Raw genomic sequence first — 22,845 nt, forward strand, 5'->3', positions numbered from 1 at the left:
ATCTAATTGCTAACACATAAGGAAGGACTATCAGCTCTGCGTGCGTACTCCATCGTGTACAACTCTTTGTGACTCCATGGACTGTAGCCCGCCAGGCTCCTCCATCCATGTCCATGGGATTTCCCAGGCAAGGATACTGGAGTGGTTTGCCATTTCCTGCTCCAGGGGATCTTCCCGACCCAGTGATAGAACTCGCGTTTCCCACATCTCCTGCATTGGCAGGCAGAGTCTTGACCACTGCACCACCTGGGAAGCAAGTAATCAGATATCCATCCAGTTTTTAAAAGTTCTCCAATTGGCTTATTATTTTTTATTTGGAATAAAAACCCAAAGAAAATTTATATTTTCTTTAAACAGACAAGTCAGTTAGCAACTGACTTGTCCTGGAGTTTCCCATATTTTTATTTATTTTTTGTTCATTGCACTCTCTAATGTTTTTAAACTGCCCCAGAACTGTACTTGCTGGAAATTGGTAGTTAGATCTAAAGTAAGTTTCTTCAGTCTTAAAAATAATGACATTCGGGTCCAATAATTATGGTGGGGAGCTGTCTCGTGCATTGTAGAATGGCTCTCAGTATCCCTCTAGTGGCCTCTGTCCACTCGAAGCCAGTAGCACCTCCCAGTTGTGAGAACCAAAAGTGTTTCCAGATAGCGTCAAATGTCCTCTGGGAGCAGAATTCCCTTCCTCTGCTCCATCTCAAGACAGCACTATCTAGGTACTTGTACAGTGGCAAGGATGTGTATGTCTGTATGTGTGTTAGGGCAACAGCGCTTTGTATATAAAGGTATGTATTTCCATCAGGAGGCATCTAATGCCTAACTGTCCCTTTGTGAGGTTAGCAGCCATTAATGGTCATGTTGAGATCCATTTAGTCATAGGGGTACTTAGCTACTTTAAACATCACTTCAAATATATAGCAGCTGTTTAGTAGTTGTTTTAAATGAGAATGTTCCCACGTGATGGAGGATTAAGTGAGGTTTTGCCAGAAATCATTTTTGTGACACTTTGTTCTATTGTTTCTGCAGTCATGATGCATAGGAAAATTACTTATGGACAGACAGAATTAGTTTATGAATATGGCTTTGTCTATTTCTCAGGAATAAGATTGTCTGTAGGAGTGAGTCTTCTAGGCCCTAGAAACACTTAAATATAGTGATGGATGTTGGAAAATTGCCAAGAAGGACTTATTTCTTTTCCCCAAATATTTGAAAGGATCAGGAAACTTGACTCTGTAGTTCATAGTCCTGCCTGTCAGCTCAGACCCCTAGGGATATAGTTCTTACTCCTTCAAACTTTTAAGGTCAAGATCTTGAGCTGTGTCCATTCCAGACACTCTTTGTATAGAACAAAGAGTGGTGTGTAAAGGTCCGCTCAGGTAGGCAGGGAGAAAAGGAGGGGAAAGAATGAGGGAGATGATGAGGGAAGGCAAGGGTATGAAGGTCCCAATTAAAGGATTATCCTTGAAATAAATTGTTTCTTATTATATTTGATCTTTTTGCTGTGTTCCTGTATGCATAAGGCACAGAAATTTATGGTTATTCTGCTGTTTGGGAACTTTCTGAACGTGTGTGTGTGTCTGTGTGTGCACGCGCGTGCATGCACTCATGTATGTGTATAGTTGTGAAATAGGAAAGTTCATTTTCCCTAAGTTATTTTGCTCTTCATTCTGGTCACCTGTAAAGTGGCACTTTCTATTAAACAGCTTATTAATTATTATTTTTTAAGGAACAGAGATTCAAAACTGCCATCTATGTTACTTTTAATGAGATTAGCATCAAGGGAAACCCACTCACTCAGAGTCCAAGATAAGCATCAGAACAGTGCAGCAATTATAGGTCATGCACTGACTTTTGGTTGTTCAAAAACAGTATAATTTTTTCTAGTGAAGTAAACAGATTATTTCATTTTTATCAAGTGCCATATTAGCATGTTTTTGGTGTGAGTAAAACTACTGCTAATTATCATTGGTTTGCAGCCTTCTCTTTTATTCCTTAGGAATGCCAAAGAAAGGGTCAAATCCCTGTTACAATGAAGGCTTTCTTGCTGGTAATCAGCAGTGTTTGGTCTGCCTGCCACGGGAGTGGCCTTGTCTCTGACGTTTTATTTCCACTGACATTCTGTTGTTTAGAATTTTGTATACTTTGGGCTTCACATGTGGCTCAGTGGTAGAGAATCCAGCTGCCAATACAGGAGACACAAGAAATGTGGTTCAGTCCCTGGGTGGGGAAGATCCCAGGTATAGGAAATGGCAGCCCACTCCAGTATTCTGGAAAATTCCATAGGCTGAGGACCCTGGTGGGTTACAGTCCATGGGGTCACAAAGAGTTGGACATGACTGAGCAACTGAACACATACCTCACTTTATATATGTCTAACTGCTGAAACTCCAACTGGGGGCATAGTTGGGGGTGGGTAGTGAAGCAGAGAGGTAAGTCATTCTGTGAACAGTGATTCCTGGTGACAGACATGTTCATCAAATTCAGCCTTACTTTTACTGTTCTCTCTACTGCAGGCGAGAAGGAAGAAGCAGAGAGACTGAGCCTATCTTACAAAAATCCCATCATAGATGTACCTTTTTTTTTTTTTTTAAGATTCTCACAGTTTCAGATAGGATTCAGAACCCTGATTTCTTGAGGAAAGAGAAAAATCTCCTATTTAGTCTTCATCTTGCAAGCACATTATAAATATCTCTCATCTCTTAAAAGATGTTAAGATCTGTCTCAGCTGTTACATAGAGTTGTTTTTAATAACTGTCTCCATTTCCTCTTTCTTCCTTGAACTCACTGAAAACTGTCCACCCCCATCCTCCCAAAAACAGTCTTTTTAAAAAAAAAGCTTATTATTTTTTAATAGAAGGATAATAGCTTTATAGATTTTTGTTGTTTTCTGTCAAACCTCAACATGAATCAGCCATAGGTATACATATGTACATAGGTATACAAAAACATTCTTGAAAATGTCACCAATGACCTCCATTTTGCTAAACCCAATGGTTCTTGTTTGAACATCACCTTATCAGAGAGCTACTCCTCACTGTCACTCTTTCTCATTTTAATGTCTGTCCTCCTACTCTCCTAAATAAATAAAAAATGTTCTATGAGAGCAAAGATTTTATGAAGTTCATCACTTTCTCTCTAGTACTTAGCATGTGTACATAGTCGCTCAGTTGTGTCCGACTCTTTGCAACCCCATGGACTGTAGCCCACTACACTCCTCTGTTCATGGAATTCTCTGGGCAAGAGTACTGGAGTGGGTAGCCATTCCCTTCTCCAGGAGATCTTCCCAACCCAGGAGATCTTCTCCTGCATCTCAGGCAGATTCTTTATCATCTGAGCCACCATGAAATATTTTTAAACAGCTGTGCTACTTATAATTTCACTTATAACCTCTTTATCCAATTCTTATCATGGTGTCTAGAAAGATGGATTTCAATAAATATATGTTGCATTATTCCTTGGAACAATTTGAGGCACAATTTTCCATTCTGTTTCTCAGATAGTCAAACACCAGGGCTCATGTGAGATTTTTATTTTTAAAAAAATTCATACTCTGTCAGTCTTTATCTCGTTTGCAGATTTTGGTGATAGCTCTATGTATGAGAAGAAGGTACTGCAGATCCAAAATCTTTGGAGCAGGCCTCTTGGGTGCTTTTTAAAATTTAGGTCTGAGATCAGTTCACCACGAACTGAGACCAGATAGGGATTTAGGACTTAGGACCTAGTAGTTTAAAGGGAGGGTGGTAAAGAAACTAGGCAAGTTAACGTCTTCCCTTTTTTTGCTTCAGGTTCCTGAAAAGCTGCTCATACTAAACTTGATGTTAGTCCAATTTTAGTAGCCCTTGGGAAGGTCATATTTACTTTCTCTTTCCAAGGTACTGAATTGCTATTTCCATTTTATAAATATTATTATATGTATGCTTTCCATTGAAAGATGCTTCTAATTATTTTTGGAAAGAGGCAGGAAATGCTTCTCTGTTGCCCGCTTGCACTTCCTAGTCCATGACGACTGTTACTTCAGGGACTGAATTTAACTGACACAGGAGGTGGGAGGTGGGCCAGGGAGGGAAGTAGGCTGGTCTTCTGCCACTTTGTGGTCTGTTTTCGGATTTTGATGTAGGCGTGTTTTTTTTTTTTAAACTTTTCATTTTATATTAGAGTATAGCTGCTCAACAAGGTTGTGACAGTTTCAGGTGGAGAGTGAAGGGACTCAGTCATACATAGACATGTGTCCATTCTCCCCTGAAGTCCCTGGTGTGGAGCATCTTTCAAGTCTTTATTGAATTTGTTACAATATTGCTTCTGTTTTATGTTTTGGTTTTTTGGCCATGAGACATAGAAATCTTAGCTCCCTACCAGGGATCAAACACACACCCCCTACATTGGAAAGCCAAGTCTTAACCACTAGACCACCAGGGAAGTCACTGTGGTCTGTTTTTTTAGGTATGGACTCTCTTGTTTGTCCTGGTACTCTTGAAAAGCTGTTTGTTAGCATAGCGTTTCTTGGAATTCCTAGATTATATCAGATTGAAGTCCTTAGTAGAATATAAAATAATCTGCTGAAATTTAGATTTGACCTCACTTCTCCAGACTTACCAAAGTGAAATGAGAAACTGAATGGAAAAAAAAAAACAAAAACTTTTTTCTTGGGTTGCTTCTTCTCTTTCTTTTCATACGATTTTTTTTTTAAGTTTATCTATTCCTTTTCATTCAATTTCATTCTTTTCCCCATAATTTCTTCTTCATATTACTCTGAAGTCTGTAAGTACTAGAAATACCTATTATAGTGATTAGGAATATGCATTGTGGGGCCAGGTTAATTGAATTTGAATTCTAGTTCTCCAGTTTACCAGTCATATGCCTTTTTTTTTCAAATTGTTCAGCCTCCTTATACCCCAGAGAGGCACAGATATAAGATCTATGAAATGGGAATAATAGTAGTAACTACCTCATTGGGATGTTACAAGAGCAAAATAAGTTCATATGTATTGAGTACTTGAACAGGCTTCTGGAACATCGTTTTCAATACATGTTTTTGATGATGATTATTGTTTTTGCTTATTTAACTTTGTGGATAGTACTTTTGCTAAGTGCTGGTAGTCAAACCAGTAAACTTTTTCTGGCAAATCATTACTCTGACTGGATTATCCTGCCTCAGAACTGAACTAACAAAGTTACTTATAAAGAATGACTCTAGGACCTTGGAAAATCCCAGGTGTCTGGGACTTATTAAGGACTTATATCAGTTACTTCTTGTTTTCCTTTTAATCTTGGCTTAAGCATCATAATCTATCTTTAAGATACCTTCTCTTTCTTTAGAATCAGTTTGTCTTCTTGGGTATTTTGTCAAATTCTGAGGATAGAATGTATTTAGAGCCTTCCTGTGAAGATAATAAAGAGTAGTGCCTAATGTCTGTGTCTTACTCTGCTGTGAATGATTTCCATTCGGGAAAGTCTATGAGTTTCTCAAACCACCTCTTCCTCCTTGATTATGCAAACAGAGCTATAGCATGGAAATGTCTTGCTCCAAGCCAAATCATTAGCAGAGAAAGCATTTAAAACACCGTTAAGTACCAACCCTACATGTATATTTGGACGCAGCTCCCAATTTTGAGGAGCAAACCTAGACATGAATCATTTTGAAAACTGGAGGAAGGAAGGGGGATGGAAGACGATGTTCTTGCATTTTTTGTATCAGGTCAACTTTAGCAGTCTGGGGCTTAGTTAATAGGTACTTGTCAATCTTTCCATTAAAACAAAACTTACAAGGATGATATTCTCTGATATTCTTATGCAGTATCTTCTCTCTTGCTATCCTTCCCCTTTACTTGAAGTCCTGTAGGACATTTCAGCTACATGATGGATTTGTCCCATGGGAAAAAGTTTACAGGGTTAGACTCGGACTCTCCATCCAAGCAAATAAACCAAAAAGTTAGACTTCAGAGAGATACATTATCACCAAGTATTGTGACTTCCTGTTTTCTGGGGTAGATTGAAACTCATTAATACTGTTAGCAGTAGAAATCTTTAAAGGAAATAGAATCTGCTCATTTCTTACTTTGCTCAGCATACGACTTGGACCTTTTTCCTCTGTGGGGTATTCAAAGAGGGAAAAGCTTTTAGAAGCAGTTTTCCAAATCTTCTGTGTGATTTGGCTCCGTGCAGTCCTTCCTGTGGGCATACCCATGCGTTCAGTCAGGTGCAGAAGAGACCAGAAGGTGTGCGGGGAAAATCCTCAGCTGATGGACAGATTTATTATCAGCTTGGTCAGAGACAAGAAAGCTGTTCATACTTCATTCCAAGTGTCAAACTACTGACCTCTAACCCTACCAATGCTCTCTTTGATGACATCAAGCTGGCCTTGTTGTTTGTGGTGTGAATGTGCTGTGTCAGCAAGCTTTAGTTATATTAGTGGATACTAGTTTTCAGTGTAGGAATGCCCCTCAAAAAGGACAGGGAGAACAAGAGATCTGCCCAGTATATTGGTCTCAGTTCCTTCATATCTACAATAATCACCTTAAATGAAAGAGTCACAGTCCATGCCCACGTAAAATTTCTTCCTGATAGGTATCTCCTTTATTGTAAAGAGGTTGGGTTTTCTAAGATTTCCTTCCTGCTTGCCCCTCTCTGAATAGCCTAGATGGCATACTGCTATCCAGTGCAAGGGGAAAAGGAATCACTTGCTGAACTCAGCTGGTTTCTAGGCATCTCTTGAAGGTAGAATGAATAAACTGAGCTATGTGACACTTTGAAGATGCATTTGGGATGTGTGCCATCCCTATGATGAAAAGACAGCAATAACCCTAAACATTAACTGGTTCTTGGATGATTAAAAAATAAAATTTATGAAAAAATTAAATTTTATCAGTTATTAATGCCTCCCATTTTAGTATACAGTTGATTGTGTGCAGCTTGGCAATTAAAGTATTTATAGATACTTGATAGGCTAGTTTTAAGTTTCTGGAGATGAGAATATTTGTGCTTACTCTTACCGTGGAATGTCATGAAATGGGACTGCCGTCTGATCTTGGAGATGTACCCTTTTCTTACTGAAAAAGAAATTAGAATCTGAGAATCACTATGAAAACACTCTTTAATGAAACAAAAAATAGACCAATAAAGATATCATACTTGTGAGAGGGAGACTCTTAAAAGACCATAAAGGGCAGAAGTTCACACTATTTTAAAAAACTTTTCAACCTAGAAAGTTCAGCTGTAATAACTCTGGCACTCCCAAGCATTTCTTGAGCGCAGTGGGTAAATGACCTTGTCTCTGTACTGAATGATGGGGATTTGAGTAAGACAGGATCCTTGATCTCAGAGGATTTCATAATGTCATGGGGGAAACAGATAATCAGCGAATAGAATGGAGCCTACAGTGAGGGGGTCATGAGATATGTTCCAAGTCTGGGGAAGCACAAGGGAGGGGCTGATAGTACCTTTTTCCTTCAAGGGAACTTCCTGATTTTTCCACTGAGATCTAGAAAACCAGGGTTAAAAAGCATTTGGCTAACAGCAGTGAAGTGATCGTCAGCACATAGTATGGTAACAATGATGTGGGCTTGTAGCACATACCGTGCTTTTGCAGAGCGCACTATGCTTTTCAGAGTGCTTTACTAGACATTGTCTTTTGGAGGTTCCTGTGTGTGTGGATGAGGAAATGGTGACACAGAAAAGATGTATAATTCAAGTCAGAGTAAATAGGTACAGGTGGCACCCCAGGTCCCAGGTTTCCTGGCTTCTTGGCCTATTTTCTTTCTTTGACCTTCCAGCCAAAGAACCAGCCCTTCATCTCCCGAACCATGTGTGATGGTACATTACTTTCCTGGGGTGTTATTTATATCATGTAAAAGAAGATTGCATTTTGACAAGTTAAAATTTCTTCTTATTCTTCGGCTTGGAGGGCACAGTCACTTTAGAGCCCAAGTCCCTGGGCTTCCATCCCCCCTACTATGCCCTCTCAAAGCACTCTACTTACCACCTTAAGCACGTAGTCCAGTTTGTAATTTGCTGTTTTTGTCATTCTTAGGTTATCCAAAGAATGTCTCTTTTGTTTACCAATGTATGTTCAGCAGTTAGTGTCTAGGATATAGTAGTTATTCAAGAAGCGATTGCTAAGCCACATCTTCCTTTAAGATTTGTGTGCTATTTCCATTCTTTCAGGATACCCAGTATGTGAGCAGCTAACTTGTGCCAACGGAGCCTGCTATAACACCAGTCAGAGGTGTAATGGGCAGGTTGATTGCAGAGATGCCTCTGATGAACTCAATTGCAGTAAGTAATATGCTGGAGCTGGTTTACTGGCCAGTTATGCACATTTCTTCTCAAGTTTGTGTTCAGTGAATTCATGTTGGTGGCTTAAAGTCAGCCGTGGTGGAGTATTTTACACTATGGAAATCAGCAGATACAGTAAGTGAGGACTTTTATGTTCCTGGAGAACTGGTTATTAAACATTTACCAGCATACTGCTGCATGGTAAGAATCTTTTGAAACTTGAGATAGACTCTTCCTACGAAATTAAGTGGCTCCAGTGAAATTGAAATTCTCTTTTCTTTCCCCTTTTAACCTTGTGTCCCAGCTCGCCGATGCGCGCGCAATGAGTTTCAGTGTGGCGGTGGGCAGTGCATTCCTAGAACCTACGTCTGCGACCATGAAATTGACTGTGACGATGGCAGTGATGAACTTTCTTGCAGTACGGTGACTTCCTCATTTTGGGTCATGCTGTTAGGAATGCTCTTGTCTTTGTGTTTCCCCCCACCACCGACGTATTCTTTTCAAATAAAAGAGTCACTGTGTCTGATGGCAGAGGAAGCCAGAATATCATTTAGGGCCCATGGCATGAGCCTCAGCAGTGTTGCTGAATTTAGACTTCTTTACCTTCCAAAGATCTGTGTAGAGTTGAAGGGTTGCTCATGGACAGTTTGCCTTTTTTTCTTAGGCCACAAAGATACAGGGTATATTGTATTACTGGATTTCCTTTCTGGCACCTGGGCTTATTTCAGTGCTAAATTGAGAGGAATGTGATATCATGGAATGAGTTACTCAGAATCATTGAGTCCTAGAGAGTAATTACCGTGTTTGTGGTCAAGTGAGAGAATGTTGGCCATTGGCATTTCTGTAGCATCTTTGTCAGTCTGTATTCTTTGCTCTGTGTCCACTTATAGCTATCTTATTTTTCATCTTGATGCACTTGATTTTCATGTCCTGAACCCAAAGCTACTGTTTGCTTCTCGCCCTTCTCTCTTCTTCTCTCTTTTTTTCTTTTGTTCATTTTTGTCAAGATAGTTAAGGGACTAAATGGGTGTAGAAATTTCAGTTTCTTGGAGCTCAGTTTAGGTGGCAAGGTGAGCACTTTGATTTCTTTCCAAAGGTTTATATCTTTGGAGTGTAGCTGTCATTTTATTTTCTTCCAGGTTCTTATCAGACCTGCAAAGGCAATGAATTCACTTGCCCTAACGGTATCTGCATTGCACAGAACTGGGTTTGTGATGGAGAAGGTGACTGTGTAGATAACGCTGATGAAGATGGATGCGGTAAGGAGGGGAAGAGCTTCTGATTGGAAAGTATTTTCCAATTTCCAAGCAAGTGTTTTCCAAGACTTGCTTTTCTTACTTTCCTTGTTAGAAATTATCTGTGTGACATGCAAGTTTCCAGATGGGCTGGACTGACAGGGAATTTTGGGTGAGGAAGAGTGGTTCCCCTGGCTTTTTCTAAAAAGACACAGAATTCAAATATAGCATAAATTATAATCCTTTCATAACAGTAAGGCCAAGGAGATAGGACAGTCTCTCCCCTTTATAGCCCTATCTGAGGTTTTCCTTTTAAGACTTTTATCTTAATTAGATTTATCTATATAAAAGAAGTAGGCTGGGGAAGGTGGGAAAATATGGGAAAATGTGATTTGTCTTAAGACCTTACAACCATGAAGAACGACTGAGCTGAAGGTTGGTAGATGTAAGAGAGGCCACTATCGGGAGAAGTGAGAAGGAAATTGTCAGTGATATTCATCCCCTTCACTGGGCAGTTATCAGCAGTACCTCCAACAGCTTGGAAACTGCTAACACCCACACATAAAGAAAGTTACCTTTATGATTCTAGCCTGGGTATATTAATAATGTTGCTTGTTTTGGTTGGGAGCATCCATTAGTTTCATGCTTCAGTATTCCAAGAAGTTGTGTTCCAACTTCTGGATTATAATCTTTCTTATACTGTTGACAATTCACTAAAGAAACAAAACAAAACAACCAACCAAAAATCATACACACACACAGACATACACACACTCAGGAATCCTGGCGTTACCTTGATAGCGCTAGTTCTATTGTTCATAATTTAATAACTAAATGTTCTCCTACAGGTTATTCATCTAGTTTGTTGATAATGCAGGCCCATTTCTGCTTCTTACTCTTATAATTTGGCTGGTAGTTTCCTCCCCTAGAAACACTGGAACCTAAATAATGACATTTACCATTCTTTAGAATCTCAGTAGAAGGTCAGTTGTAGCGTTAGAAACTACTTGTTTATTGTGAAATATCGGTCTATTGTAGGTTTCTTGTTTACCTGATCTCTATCCCCTCTTAACTTAATTGAAAAATGGCTGGCTCTGCCTCTCATATGGCCTATAGTAACTCTCTTTTTCACCCACAGAAAGCAAAATTAATCGTACCTTTGAATGTTACCCAAATGAGTGGGCCTGTCCAAAGTCTGGAAAATGCATCCCAATTTCTAAAGTTTGTGATGGGACTTTAGATTGTCCAGGAGGAGAAGACGAAAGCAATATCACTGCAGGACAACAGTGTGGTGAGTATGGAAATTTATCTGGACATCTTTCAGGTAATGGTGTCTCTGTTTTTCTATAACAGATTGCCACATACAGAGAGTATCAGTTGGTGTTTGCAGAATGAACAGTTCCAGGACTTAGTAGCTCTAACCAACAAACATTTCTCACAGTCCCATGGGTTGGCTACATTATTCTTTTGGCCTGAACCAGCTCACTCACATCTCAGGATGTTCCAGCAAAAGCATGGCTAGACCAGGCCTCTGCTTATGTCATGTTTCCTAAGTGTTCTATTGGCCAAAAGAAGTCACACTGATCCCAGATTTGATGGACTGAAGAAATAGACTCCATTTCTTGATGGGAGGAGTTTTTAAATATTTGTGACTCTTTCTCCCCCTCCCCCCGCATCTCCTTCCCAGGAAGAATGGTTTTAATGGTAATTGTGATGACTCAAAGTATTCTGGAGATTTTATTCCCTGGATTATACTTGTGGAAAAAGTGTTGCTGGCTTTACTCATAAACTTCTGGTTTCAGGGATCTAAACTTGGAGTTACCCACCCCACCACCTCCACTCCATAGCCGTAGAATATTTCCCCGCTATAAGCCATCACTTCTGTGGACAGTTGGCTGTCCTGTAGGAAAGCGCAATTCATGGCCTTGATTTCTCTCTGAATTATCTTATAGTTGCCTAGCAGTGACTGTGAACTGTAACCCTAAAGTTTTGGTGATTTCTTTTCCATGAAAAAAGAGGCTTCTTTTTTCCCCCCATTTCATTGGGGAGCCCTTTTAAATAGTCCTAGTGCAAAAGTTAGAAAACAAAAATTAGTTGAAGCTAGCTTGGATTATTCAGTTAAAAATTTAGTATTTAGTGTTCAGTGGCTTGGGAATTCTTGGGAATATACTTCTATTCTTTCTAGATAGAAGAAATAGATATCTAGATAGATATCTTTCTATTAGATATCCTAATATCTTTCTAGACACAAAGATAGACTTTTGACCAGATTTTTTTTTCATGAACAGCACTTCTGATGCCTTGTGCTTGCACTTAGTTATAATGAATTTTATAATGTGCTGAGTTTTTATTGTATCATACTGCAGGCTTGAATAGTGACCAATTTTCTGTGTTACTGCATACTTACTGAGCTTTTACTTTGGAAAGTTCTTCTTATAAATCATCCTTGTCTGGAGATCACCTTTCATTTCACAAAGTCTTTTTCTCCGTTTAGATGTGAATCTGTGTCCGTCCTTGGGATGTGAGTACCAATGCCACAAGTCACCAGGTGGAGGGATGTGTTATTGCCCCTCAGGTTTTATTGTCAACAAAAATAGAACCAATAACTGCGTTGGTAAGTGACAGACTTTCATCACAGTACTTATGGCACTGGGGACACTCCCTTTAACATCAAGGAGTTTGTATTTGTGGAGAGGAGAATCTGTTAACAAAGAGCAATACAGTCTTCACTGAAAACCTGGACAATATGAAGTTTTAACTCTGAGAAGCTTTTGTGAGGTGCCCATGGCAAAAGAGTGGTTGTATGATGAGTGAGTGAGTTAGCTATGTGTATATCTGTCCAGTTCCTAATGATGGAGGTTGTTCTTTTCATATATTGTGTATTGCTGTTTTATATATTTGGAAGCAGAATTATATAGCCATACTTGTTAAATACAGTTGGCCCTCCCTATCTGTGACTTCTTCAGTCTCCAATTCAGTCAACTGGGGATCAAAAAAAGAAGGGGAGTGGGGGGCCGAAAGTTCCCCAAAGCAAAACTTGAACTTTCTGTGTGCAGGCAGCTATTTATATAGCACTTAGGACTCTGAGCTTTCACTGCCAAGGGCCGGGGTTCCCTGGTCAGGGAACGAAGATCCCACAAGGCATGTGGTATGGGCAAAAATGAATAAATGAATAAATAAAATAAACAAGCACAAAAGGAACACTCTGGTTTACAAACTCTGGAGAAAGTCTATTTCCTGAGTTTCTGACACGGAAGGCCCGCTTATGCTCTCCTCTCCAAATGTAAGACTGCTCAGGCTGTCTGCCAAATGTCAGGCTACTCTTCCCCTTTAGTGCCACCCAGCTGCCAATCCGATTTCCAGTCTTAGTTCTCTAGGCCTTTCCCCTCTCTCTTACTAGAAAAGGAATTCCAGTAGAGATGCCGGAAGCCACATTCTCAGTGTTACATTTGTTTTTCTCTCTTTTCCTCTCAATCCTAAAGAGAAATTTGGGCTAGGCTGCCTTGTAGTTGGAACTCGATAGGCCATGAAATGTTTTCAGGAAAAGGGATTTGCTCTTTAAGAATCCCTGGTTCATTCTTGTGATACTTTGCAACCTATTCTTCAGTCTCTCCACCCCAACCCCCCATTCTAGAGCCACATTTTCCAACATGTTTTCCAACATCTTTTCTAATACTTAAGCCTATGATGAGGTTTGAGTTGTAGGTCAGAGAGAGGTCCAGGCTGCTTCAATTTTTTGCAGCCCTTAAGAAATGAAAAACTTTCGTAACAAGATTTTTACATTTAAATCTATTAATGAGGGTAACACAGTTTTGTAGTATTATGCTGCACACAGGATCATTTCAGAATTCATAGAATACTTTTGGTTCTACTACTACTGGAAGTAGTCTGATACTTGGGCACTAATTCTAAGGTCCACAAACATCTTTCAGTCCCTTTATGATGTACCTAAGACTTTAGTACAGATGACCTCTTTTGGATACAAGCTCAAAGTCTGCAATTTTGAGTTTTTGTGAGTGTGAGGCCCTCTGCTACCTGCAGAGACTTTCTCTGTGACCTTTCTTGTCCTTTAAGAATGTACCTTTGTCTCCTGAGTTTTGAAGCTGGGTTAACATTTATTTCACATTTCTTTTCAAGAACACTATATTTTGCTTTCTTGGTAGAGAGAACCTATTAGTTTCAATACATGACATTATGAAACCAGTTACACTCATTTCAGCTGAGCTTTTAGAGAATTGTTTAGGTTTGCTCTTTCAAGCATTTCAGTTGAACAAACACTCTCTGTATGCCTGTAATCCTCTGCATGCCTGACTTACCACAGAAGCTTCAGGTGTTGGAAACCTATGCAACGTTTATCAGCTTAGCCGTGGCTCCGCAGGGGATGCCTCAGTGATTGTTAAGAATAAAATGGAATAATCATGACATGAAATCTTTCCTTCTACCATTCTTCTGCTCCTGGTAGTCTTGACCTAGCTGTGGAGACTCTGAGGCAAGCCACCAGAGCAATTTACTGGACTATTGTTTCTGATTGACAAGGGCATGCTGTTTGTTGAGGGAATGACATCGTGGTGCAGCCTTAGGGCAGGAAGGCCATTCAGCACCGTGGGATTGCACACAGCCAGATGGATCATAGGGTGTCCGAGCAGTATTACTCTCAAAGCAGTATCTGTTGGTAAGAGGGGACAAAGAGTAAAAAGGAAAGTAAATCAAGGTGACTTGGGCTGGGAAGGAGGATTTTAAAGCAGCATTTTAGTGTTTTGTAGTTTCCATTACCTTTTCTACTCTCTTTAAAATTCTCAGGTCTCCTTTTCATTTTTCTTGTCTTTCTTTTGGCTGACAATGGATTTTAATTGGCCTTCATTCTTCTTTGTAATGAGGAACAGAATCTTCCTCAGTCATTAAAAGTGACAGTGTTTATTTACTCATTTAAACCTGTAAAGTACTTGTAACCCAGACTGTAGGAAGGGCATTTGCACCCAAGAATTCCCAGTTATGACTTTTCCACCCTCTTTTTGACATGAGAACTCCTGTTTCCAGGGTGACTCCAGATCCTTAGACATAGTCATAGTGTCTTGCACTCAAAATGAGGTCATGATACCCTGGGAGTTTGAGGGCGAATGTCCTGTACATTCCTACTGAAGCAGAGCCTCACGTGGTGTTTTCTCAGAAATGATGTGAGGGCACAGAAGAAATAGGTCAAATGTTGGCTTTTTGTCTATACCCGCATGTCCTTTTACCTTGTCCTTGTCCAAATTGGATTAACTTTTTCTTGTCACAGTCCTGGGGATGAAAGATGTGCTGGTCTGTGTTGTTATACTTGATCTGGAGGGAAAACGGAAACCATTATCTTGATCCCAGGGCTTTCTTGGTCTTTCTTTTTTTTAATTAAAATTTTTTATTTTTAAGATTTTGACTGTGCTGGGTCTTTGTTGTGGCATGTGGGCTTTCTCTCTAGTTAATGGCACTTGGGGGCTTCTCTAGTTGTGGAGCCTGGGCTCTAGAGGGCAAGGGCTTAGTAGCTCTGGAATCTTAGTTCCCCCACCAGGGATCAAACCCATGTCCCTTGCATTGGAAGGCAGATTCTTAACCACTGGACCACCAGGAAATTCCTTCTTGGTCTTTCTTGCTGGGGAGTCACAGGATGGTGGGGCATGCAGTAGGTGTGGTAGAATTCAACTCACAGCTTTGCAAATGTCATCAGATTCTAGAAATTCTAAAGAAACCTAGACCTGTAAGTCTCAGGAATTATAATTTACTTGAGAATTTTCTGAAGCCCTAGGGAATAGGAGCCTGTTGATTTAGACTGTGGATACCATTCTTCAAAGAAAGAGAGCAGGGCGAAAGAAGGTGAAGAGTGGATGTGAACTTCGAGGGTCAAATGAAATATTTGGCAGCAGTTAACCAAGGATAGGACAATTTCTTGCCCTTTAAGCTTTATAGTCTTAAAGAAAGACATGTGTGTTTTTCTTCCCTCCCCCCATGTTGTATTGTTTATGTGTCAATTATATTGAAAGTCTTTTTACTATTTGATAGAACTGGAACTACTTGGCCATTGAACAGAGCTCTATTGTGTAATGGATTTTCAACAAGTACATATTAAATGAATGAGTAATGCTAATGAGTAAGCAGAAGAGAATGTATTTTTCATGACTTAAAAATGATTTTAATTTTGGTGATGACTTTTGACATCAGAGAAAAGGATAAACAGACCTTTCCAGATACTTTATTGCATACTTTATTTGTGTCTCATTGAGCAGTTGGATATAAGGCAGTTCTTTCTGCAGTGATGGAAATGTCTATGTCCTCCAGTACAGTAACTGCCAGTCACATGTGGCTGTCAGCATTTGAAATGTGGCAAGTGTGACTGAGAAATTGCATTATTAAGCTTATTTCATTTTAGTTAATCTAAATATGACTTTGAGAAGCTGCAGAGAGCTAGTGTCTACCAGATTGGAAAGCACAATTTTAAAAGGATGCATTTATACCAAAATTCAGGTATTTTGTAAACCATCATTAATAAATGAAATGCTAAGGCAATGAGTCCAAGCAGTGTTGTGCATCACCCGCAATGTTATCCTTTATGTAGATTTTAAAGAACCTTAGGTTTTCCTTAGTGTGACAATGCCTATGCCTGCCTCCCTAGGGGGTACTTTCTTAGGCAGTTGCATCACCAGATTCCTGTATAGCTTGTCTAAAACTTTTTTCAGAAAGTGCTCAAGACATGTTGTTAAATGTTATTATAACTAGTTATTTCCTATGTGGCAGATTTTGATGATTGCCAGATATGGGGAGTTTGTGATCAGATATGTGAAGACCGAATTGGCCATCACCGGTGTGACTGTGTAGAGGGGTATGTCCTGGAGCGCCAGCAGCACTGCAGAGCTAATTCTTCTTGTAAGTAAATTAAAGACACTCATGTTTCTGAACACTAAACTTCCACCCTCTTTGCATAGCAGAAGTCAAAAGAAATATCAGCATTAAGGCAGATGGCGGGTTTGATTACCACAAATCAGATGTGGCACCTGCTGTTGGAAGAATGGGTCAACATTAATTTCATGCTGCTAGGGACCAACTTGTGGATTAATAGTTGTTGGGTTTTTTTAATTTTATTGACTGCTTGTTCACTTTGGGCCTGAAATAGTGTATCATCTACCACATAAATTTTATGAGTACATTTGACCTATTTTTAATTAATGTACCTACCACAAGCTGACAGATATCAATAGGCACTATTTATGCAAAATTTTTTTAGAGGTGATTCAAAATGGACCAGCTAAATTTGGATTACAGCTTGTGAAAATGCCCTCATTATAAGAGCACTGTGGTATAGAAAAGTCATGAAAATTTTTGTCACTGTGGATTTCTGGGTAATGAGATCTTGACTTCACTCTCTTTTCCCGATTATTATTATTTTTTCCCCACACCTATTTAAACCGCCTTTAGTGTCTTTCTGAAACTGATTTGCCCATCTGTTTTCTAGTTGTTTTTGTGTAGGAAATACCTGATATGTTGTGGACTAACTTTAGTTACAACTGATTTTTAACATTTATTTATTTTTGAACAGGTACATACTCATATTTTCACAAATTTCACATTATTGAGAAGTTATATGACCACCTCCCCACCCCCTATACCCATTCCACTCTGCCCAGTTTCCCACTTCTCCTCTTCTATGGATAATCACTGTTTAATTCTAGAGATTATTAAATGCATAAATAAGAGTATGCAAATATAGACATTTAACTCTATTTTTACATATATGGTAGTAAACTATACATACAGTTCTTCATTTTGCTAATGTTGCATACTATATTTTTAAGGGCTTACCATATCAACATAGAGAACTCTATTTTAATTTTGTTTTATTTTTATTTGAAGTATAGTTGGTTTCCAGTGTTTCAGGTCTACAGTATTTTTTAATAGTGGCAGAATCCGTGTTTTGGACATATGTAATTTATCTAACTAGTCCTTTAGTGATGGATTTTTATGTTATTTCTTATCCTTTGATATAGCAAACCAGACTTCAATGAATAACTGTATTCATTTTGCATTCTTGTAAGTCGTTTGGATCCACCATTGCCGTGTTTTTCACATTGGGTGGTTTCGCATTAATCTTTAAAATGTATTTTGTGTTTTAGACAATCTAAAGTTGCACCTGGGGAAAGGTGCCCATATCATCAAAGATTCTCTGATACCTCAGTGTCATTGAACCAGCATTTAGGACACTTGAGTTCTTGACAGACTCTGTTCCTAACTTACTGTGATTTTGGACATTTCATTAAACCTTTGTGCCTTGATTTGCCCATCTGTAATGATATGTATTTCTACATACACATTCTGCTATGTATTTTCTGAATATTTAAAACCAAATAAGAAAACATAGTTGTAAGTTGCTTCATCATCTCTGTTCACTTGAAGGACTGACAATGCCTTCCTTCTTCACCTTTAGTTGGTGAGGCCTTTGTGATCTTCTCCAATGGTCGGGATCTACTAAAGGGTAACATTCATGGAAACAACTTTCAGATTCTGGCACAGTCTCGAAATCGTGGATTGGCTGTGGGTGTGGATTTTCACTATCGGCAACGCAGAGTCTTTTGGACTGACGTTGTGCAAAATAAGGTAAATAGAAATTTCTGGAGTATAGCTTGGGACCTGATAGAACTCCAAGCACAAAGTGTTGATAGTTTTTCATTTTGGGAGGAGTAAGGAGGGAAGTTCCTTTGTTTTCTAACAAAAAAGGCCCTTGAGATATTTTATGTTAATCAGCACCTTTTACTGCTATAGTATTACATGTGACCTGTTAAACAAAGCAGTCTATTATATGGATTAGCCTTGAGCAACTTTTAATTTTATTCGAAATGGAGTCCAAAAGCCTAATTAAAAGAAATAGTAGACATTCTTTCAAAACTGGATAGATATTTGGTAGTAATTTTTGAAACTTGATCATTTAAAATGTAAAAAGTATTCTGCTTTCCTGGATGATAAAAATCAGATTTTACCTGCATCTTCTAAGTGGAACTGTAATTGAGCATTGGGTAACAAATATTGACAGTATTTTGTTTAACAGCCAAAATTTCATTATGCTCTCTTATTTGGAAAATGTGATGGATCTGATTTCAACTTTGAGTAATGCAACAGAGATTTTTTTAAACATAAATTTTAGAGACTCTTAAAGAGTTATGATATTTTATTTCTTCTTACATTTCCTTGTACAATTAATAAAATTTTAATTCAAATAACAGATAAATTCCATAAATTTTCCAAAAATTGAGACTTTGGATTACTAGTAGGTATGATTTAATAATAGCTAGAAATCAAAACAAACTACTTTCACCTGTGCCACCAAAAATCCACATTGAATTAAACTTTCACTAACTACCTAAGAATTAGAGATGCAGGCTTTAAAAAAAAAAAAAAAAAAAAAACTCAACTTTTTATATATGCCTCACATGCTTTTGAAGAAATGCCCCACCACCTCCCAGTAACCCATGATGTAAAATAAAAAGTCTAGTGAATTTTTTTTTTTAGTTTAAATGACTGATTTCTACACCAAAGATAAGTCCCTGGAAAACTCTCCCAACTAGTTATGCTTAAGAGGTTTAATAATTTTGGTTTTTCTTGCAGGTTTTCTCAGTTGACATCTCTGGTTCACGTACCAGAGAAGTTCTCGGTGTTTCTATCGAAGACCCAGAGAATCTGGCTGTGGATTGGGTAAATGATAAACTTTATATTGTGGAGACCAGAGTCAACTGCATAGATGTGGCAAATTTGGATGGAAGCCATCGGATTACCCTTATAAGTGAACATTTGGGACATCCTAGAGGAATTGCTGTGGACCCAACTGTTGGGTAAGTTATTTGCAAACATACTGATTTCAGCATTTTTTGAGTTTCATTTCTCCCCCTTTAGATAAAACATCCATTGGCATAGTTGAAGATTCTTTATGTTCTGTACTGTAGAATCTTTGTTTATTTCATATCTCTTTTCATAACACCTTTAAAGGAGTTAGCTAAATATAATCCGATTTGAGGATGTGCAGTGCAAATATACCTACTAATGTCCTAAAAATATGTAATGTTATTGGGGTATGAATTTTATGCTTAGTGTTTGCCATGTTTTCCTGGCTGAGAGATTGAATTCTTTTTTCTGACTCACTCTAATAGTACTGTCACAACTAAATCATTGTTAATGTGATCACTCTTAAGTTGTGAAGTTGTTTTAAGCAGGGGTTAGATCTAAAACCACTAGGTGGTGTTTTGGAGGGCTCTGAAGAGCCCCAGTTCTTTATGCTTCAGTACAGAAAGAATTTAGCAAGAGGCAAAGTGATAGATAAGTGATTTATAGCATAGGATGTTAGTATTGCACTGCCCTGAATACTTAGTGGGTTACATTTTTATAATTAAAGGAAGAGAGGGGAGGTGGATAAGACCACCTTCTTTTTCATTCTCTGAGTCTTTGGTCATTAATTCCTCCTACTTGTTGGGTGGGAGAGTTTTTGAGGTGCATCTAGGATCATCATGGCACTATGGAAAAATTCAGATCTCAGTACGAGTGTCTTTCACTTTGAAATACCATCTTTCCCTAAATTAGTATTTTTGTGCATGCAAAGAACATTCCCTAGGTCATTAACTTGTTGACATCACTGGGCAGGTTGTAGGCCTTATTTTCCATGATTGTTTTTTTGCTTTGGGGCATGTCTCATGCTTCTGTTGCATGGTTTTGTTGGTAAGCAAGTTAGCTTGGTTTTGTTGTTATGCACACCAGTCTGGCTTTGATACTATGCCACTTGCTCTGCTTTATAATTTATAAGTCAAGCAAACCCACATTGTTTGATGATTTTTCCATTACCTTCTTGAGTGCTCATTAACTTACTGTGGTCTCCCAAAGCCTCCCTAAAGTTCCTTCTCTATCTACAATCCCTAATGGAATTTCTAAGCTAACAATCTGAATACTCTACTCTATCCCTACCGGACCTATCCCTTTTAGTGATTTCCTGTTAGACACAACTGTTGAGATGTCAGTGTTTTCTCCAGGTATAAATTAAAATTTTCCTGATCTTCACATTTGAGACCAGTTATGGAGAGACTAGCTTTTGCCTAGATTTTCACAGTTGGGTCTTAGAAGTGTTGGATGAACTTGAGGCTGCTTAAGTACTGGTGATTATTCATTTCTATTTCATGATCTGTCCTTCCTTGAAAATGACATATATGATGTCTAGACTGTGCCTTAGAATGAGGACTTAAGGAGGGAAATGGCTTGATAGATTTTTTTTTCTTGGTAGCATTTTTGCTGGCTGTAAATAAAGAAGTGAAAGATGGAGTCAGGGAACAGGGGAGAAACATTAAGAAGGTTGGAAGGTAGATAAGCTTTTTTTTTTTTTTTGCCTGTGAATTGTGCATTTTCATAGTTGCTATTTGGAGTTTTCGATGCCACCCACCCCACCCCACCCGCCCCTGCCAATTGGTCCTCACCATCTCTGATTTTTAATGCTTTAAAATTTCTCTGTTGTTTTAAACCTCCATGGTTCTCTTATCAGCTAGAAGAGATTTCCATTGATCCAAACACACAATCTCAAAAGATATTTACTAAGTAAACTTGTGAAATAGCTGATTCTGTCATCTTTTTTCTTTTGTAGTTATTTATTTTTCTCAGATTGGCAAAATGTTTTTGGGGTACCGAGGATAGAAAGAGCTTACATGGATGGCTCCAACCGTAAAGACTTGGTAACAACAAAGCTGGGATGGCCTGGTGGGTTAACCCTGGATTTGGTATCAAAGCGTGTTTACTGGGTTGACTCCCGATTTGATTACATTGAGACTGTAACTTACGATGGACTTAAAAGGTAAGAAGTTTTGGTTTTTTTTTTTTTTAAATACATCTTTATAAGTTTGGGAGAAGTACATAAAATTTATGGAGAGGGATACTGAAGAACTAGAATTAAAAGACTGCTTTGTTGGTTAACATAACTTGAATGATCTTTGTGTTGATATTTGCATGATGTGACCTGCTCTGAGTTTTAACTTGTTCCATGTTAACACTCAAATTTGATTTCTCCAAATCCTCCTTCACTCCCAGATGGAGCACATTATTTTCATTAACTCCTGAGTTCATTTTTCTGGGTCCCTTAGGGTTTGTTTCCAAAGATCATTTTATAGTTTAGTTTTCTATTTTCCCCCTAGTAAATAGGTTTAATGTTATCTGGTGGGAATTAACTGGATTTTATACTGCTCTTATATATTTTTCAAACCTTAAAGAGAAATTCTGACTTTTTACCTGATATACTTCAAAGGCATTTAAACAACATTTGAATGCAGACTATGGCATACTTTTTTCCTTCATCTTCTTAGTCATACTAGAGTTGACCATAGATTAATTTGTTAACTACTTTACATCCTCTTTTGGTGTTTTCAAAAACTGGTTAAAACAGCCTTTAACTTTTGACCAAGAAAAATTACTTGTGTCAATTTGATTTTTCTGAAGAACTTGATCTTATTTTCTCAATAAAAAGACCATGATACTTTTGTTTCTCCTTTCTCTCTATTTGTAAGAATGGTATCACAGTTTGCCACAATCTCTATTTGTTTAAATGAAGAGATTGTGTATTAAGACTATGACTTCTTATTACTGAAACTGGTTCCCAAGGTGAGAATATGAATTAATGAAAAAAATAATCATATGAATCATACCATTGAGAAATTGACTAACTTTTTTCTCTTTGATGAACCATCCTCCACCTCACTTTATGTGGTCTCAGTGAATGACTGTTTCTGTAGATGTGGTAGATTCTGTAGTCATGGCAGCGATGTCGATTTCTTCCCCTTGTCTGGCACTTCTTCCATGTTGTCTTCCATTTAAGCAGTTCTGGGCACTCTGTCTCCACTATCACGTGATTAGCTGACAGTTTAATCAGGCAAGGGCATGTCAGTGGTTCTGCTCTCTAGAGTGACATCACAAATAGGTCTGTGTTGAATTTTCCAACTTGCTGTCTTGTTCTCTAGTGGCTGAGAAATGGTCAGTGGTGCAGTGTTGTGAGTGGAGTGAGTGATGAAGGCATCTTCTACCAGATTTCCCATCCCTTGTTACACTCTTTCCCCTAGGAATTTCAAAATTATGTTTCACATCTTAGCCCTTTTATATGTGGGGCAACCTTAAAAGAATGAAGAACAGGTGGAAAGCAGTAATTTCTCAAAAAATTTAGCTAGGACGGGAATGGTCTATAAGTGCCAAGGCTCTTGGCAACATGGAAGTCCTTCTAGCAAGTATAGACAGAAATACACCTGCATCTTAAAAGTGTATCTTGACTATATATTCTGTAGTTGTAACTAGCAATTTTTTAGCT

At 38.5% G+C, this 22,845-nt stretch overlaps 1 protein-coding gene across 1 annotated transcript in view; it reads left to right on the forward strand.

Annotated features, from left to right (window-relative positions):
* The window catches only part of LRP2 (LDL receptor related protein 2), a 153,660-nt gene that overhangs the window by 21,111 nt on the left and 109,704 nt on the right, over window positions 1-22,845 (forward strand). Inside the window, exons 5-13 of the mRNA XM_070476367.1 lie at window positions 8,161-8,271; window positions 8,576-8,689; window positions 9,411-9,530; window positions 10,645-10,797; window positions 12,001-12,120; window positions 16,272-16,400; window positions 17,956-18,125; window positions 19,131-19,354; window positions 21,142-21,348. Of these exons, the coding sequence (XP_070332468.1) occupies window positions 8,161-8,271; window positions 8,576-8,689; window positions 9,411-9,530; window positions 10,645-10,797; window positions 12,001-12,120; window positions 16,272-16,400; window positions 17,956-18,125; window positions 19,131-19,354; window positions 21,142-21,348 (1,348 nt within the window). The remainder of the gene's footprint in view (window positions 1-8,160; window positions 8,272-8,575; window positions 8,690-9,410; window positions 9,531-10,644; window positions 10,798-12,000; window positions 12,121-16,271; window positions 16,401-17,955; window positions 18,126-19,130; window positions 19,355-21,141; window positions 21,349-22,845) is intronic.

This window comes from Odocoileus virginianus, chromosome 13 (genome assembly GCF_023699985.2).
Source record: "Odocoileus virginianus isolate 20LAN1187 ecotype Illinois chromosome 13, Ovbor_1.2, whole genome shotgun sequence".
In the NCBI taxonomy this organism is placed as follows: domain Eukaryota; kingdom Metazoa; phylum Chordata; class Mammalia; order Artiodactyla; family Cervidae; genus Odocoileus; species Odocoileus virginianus.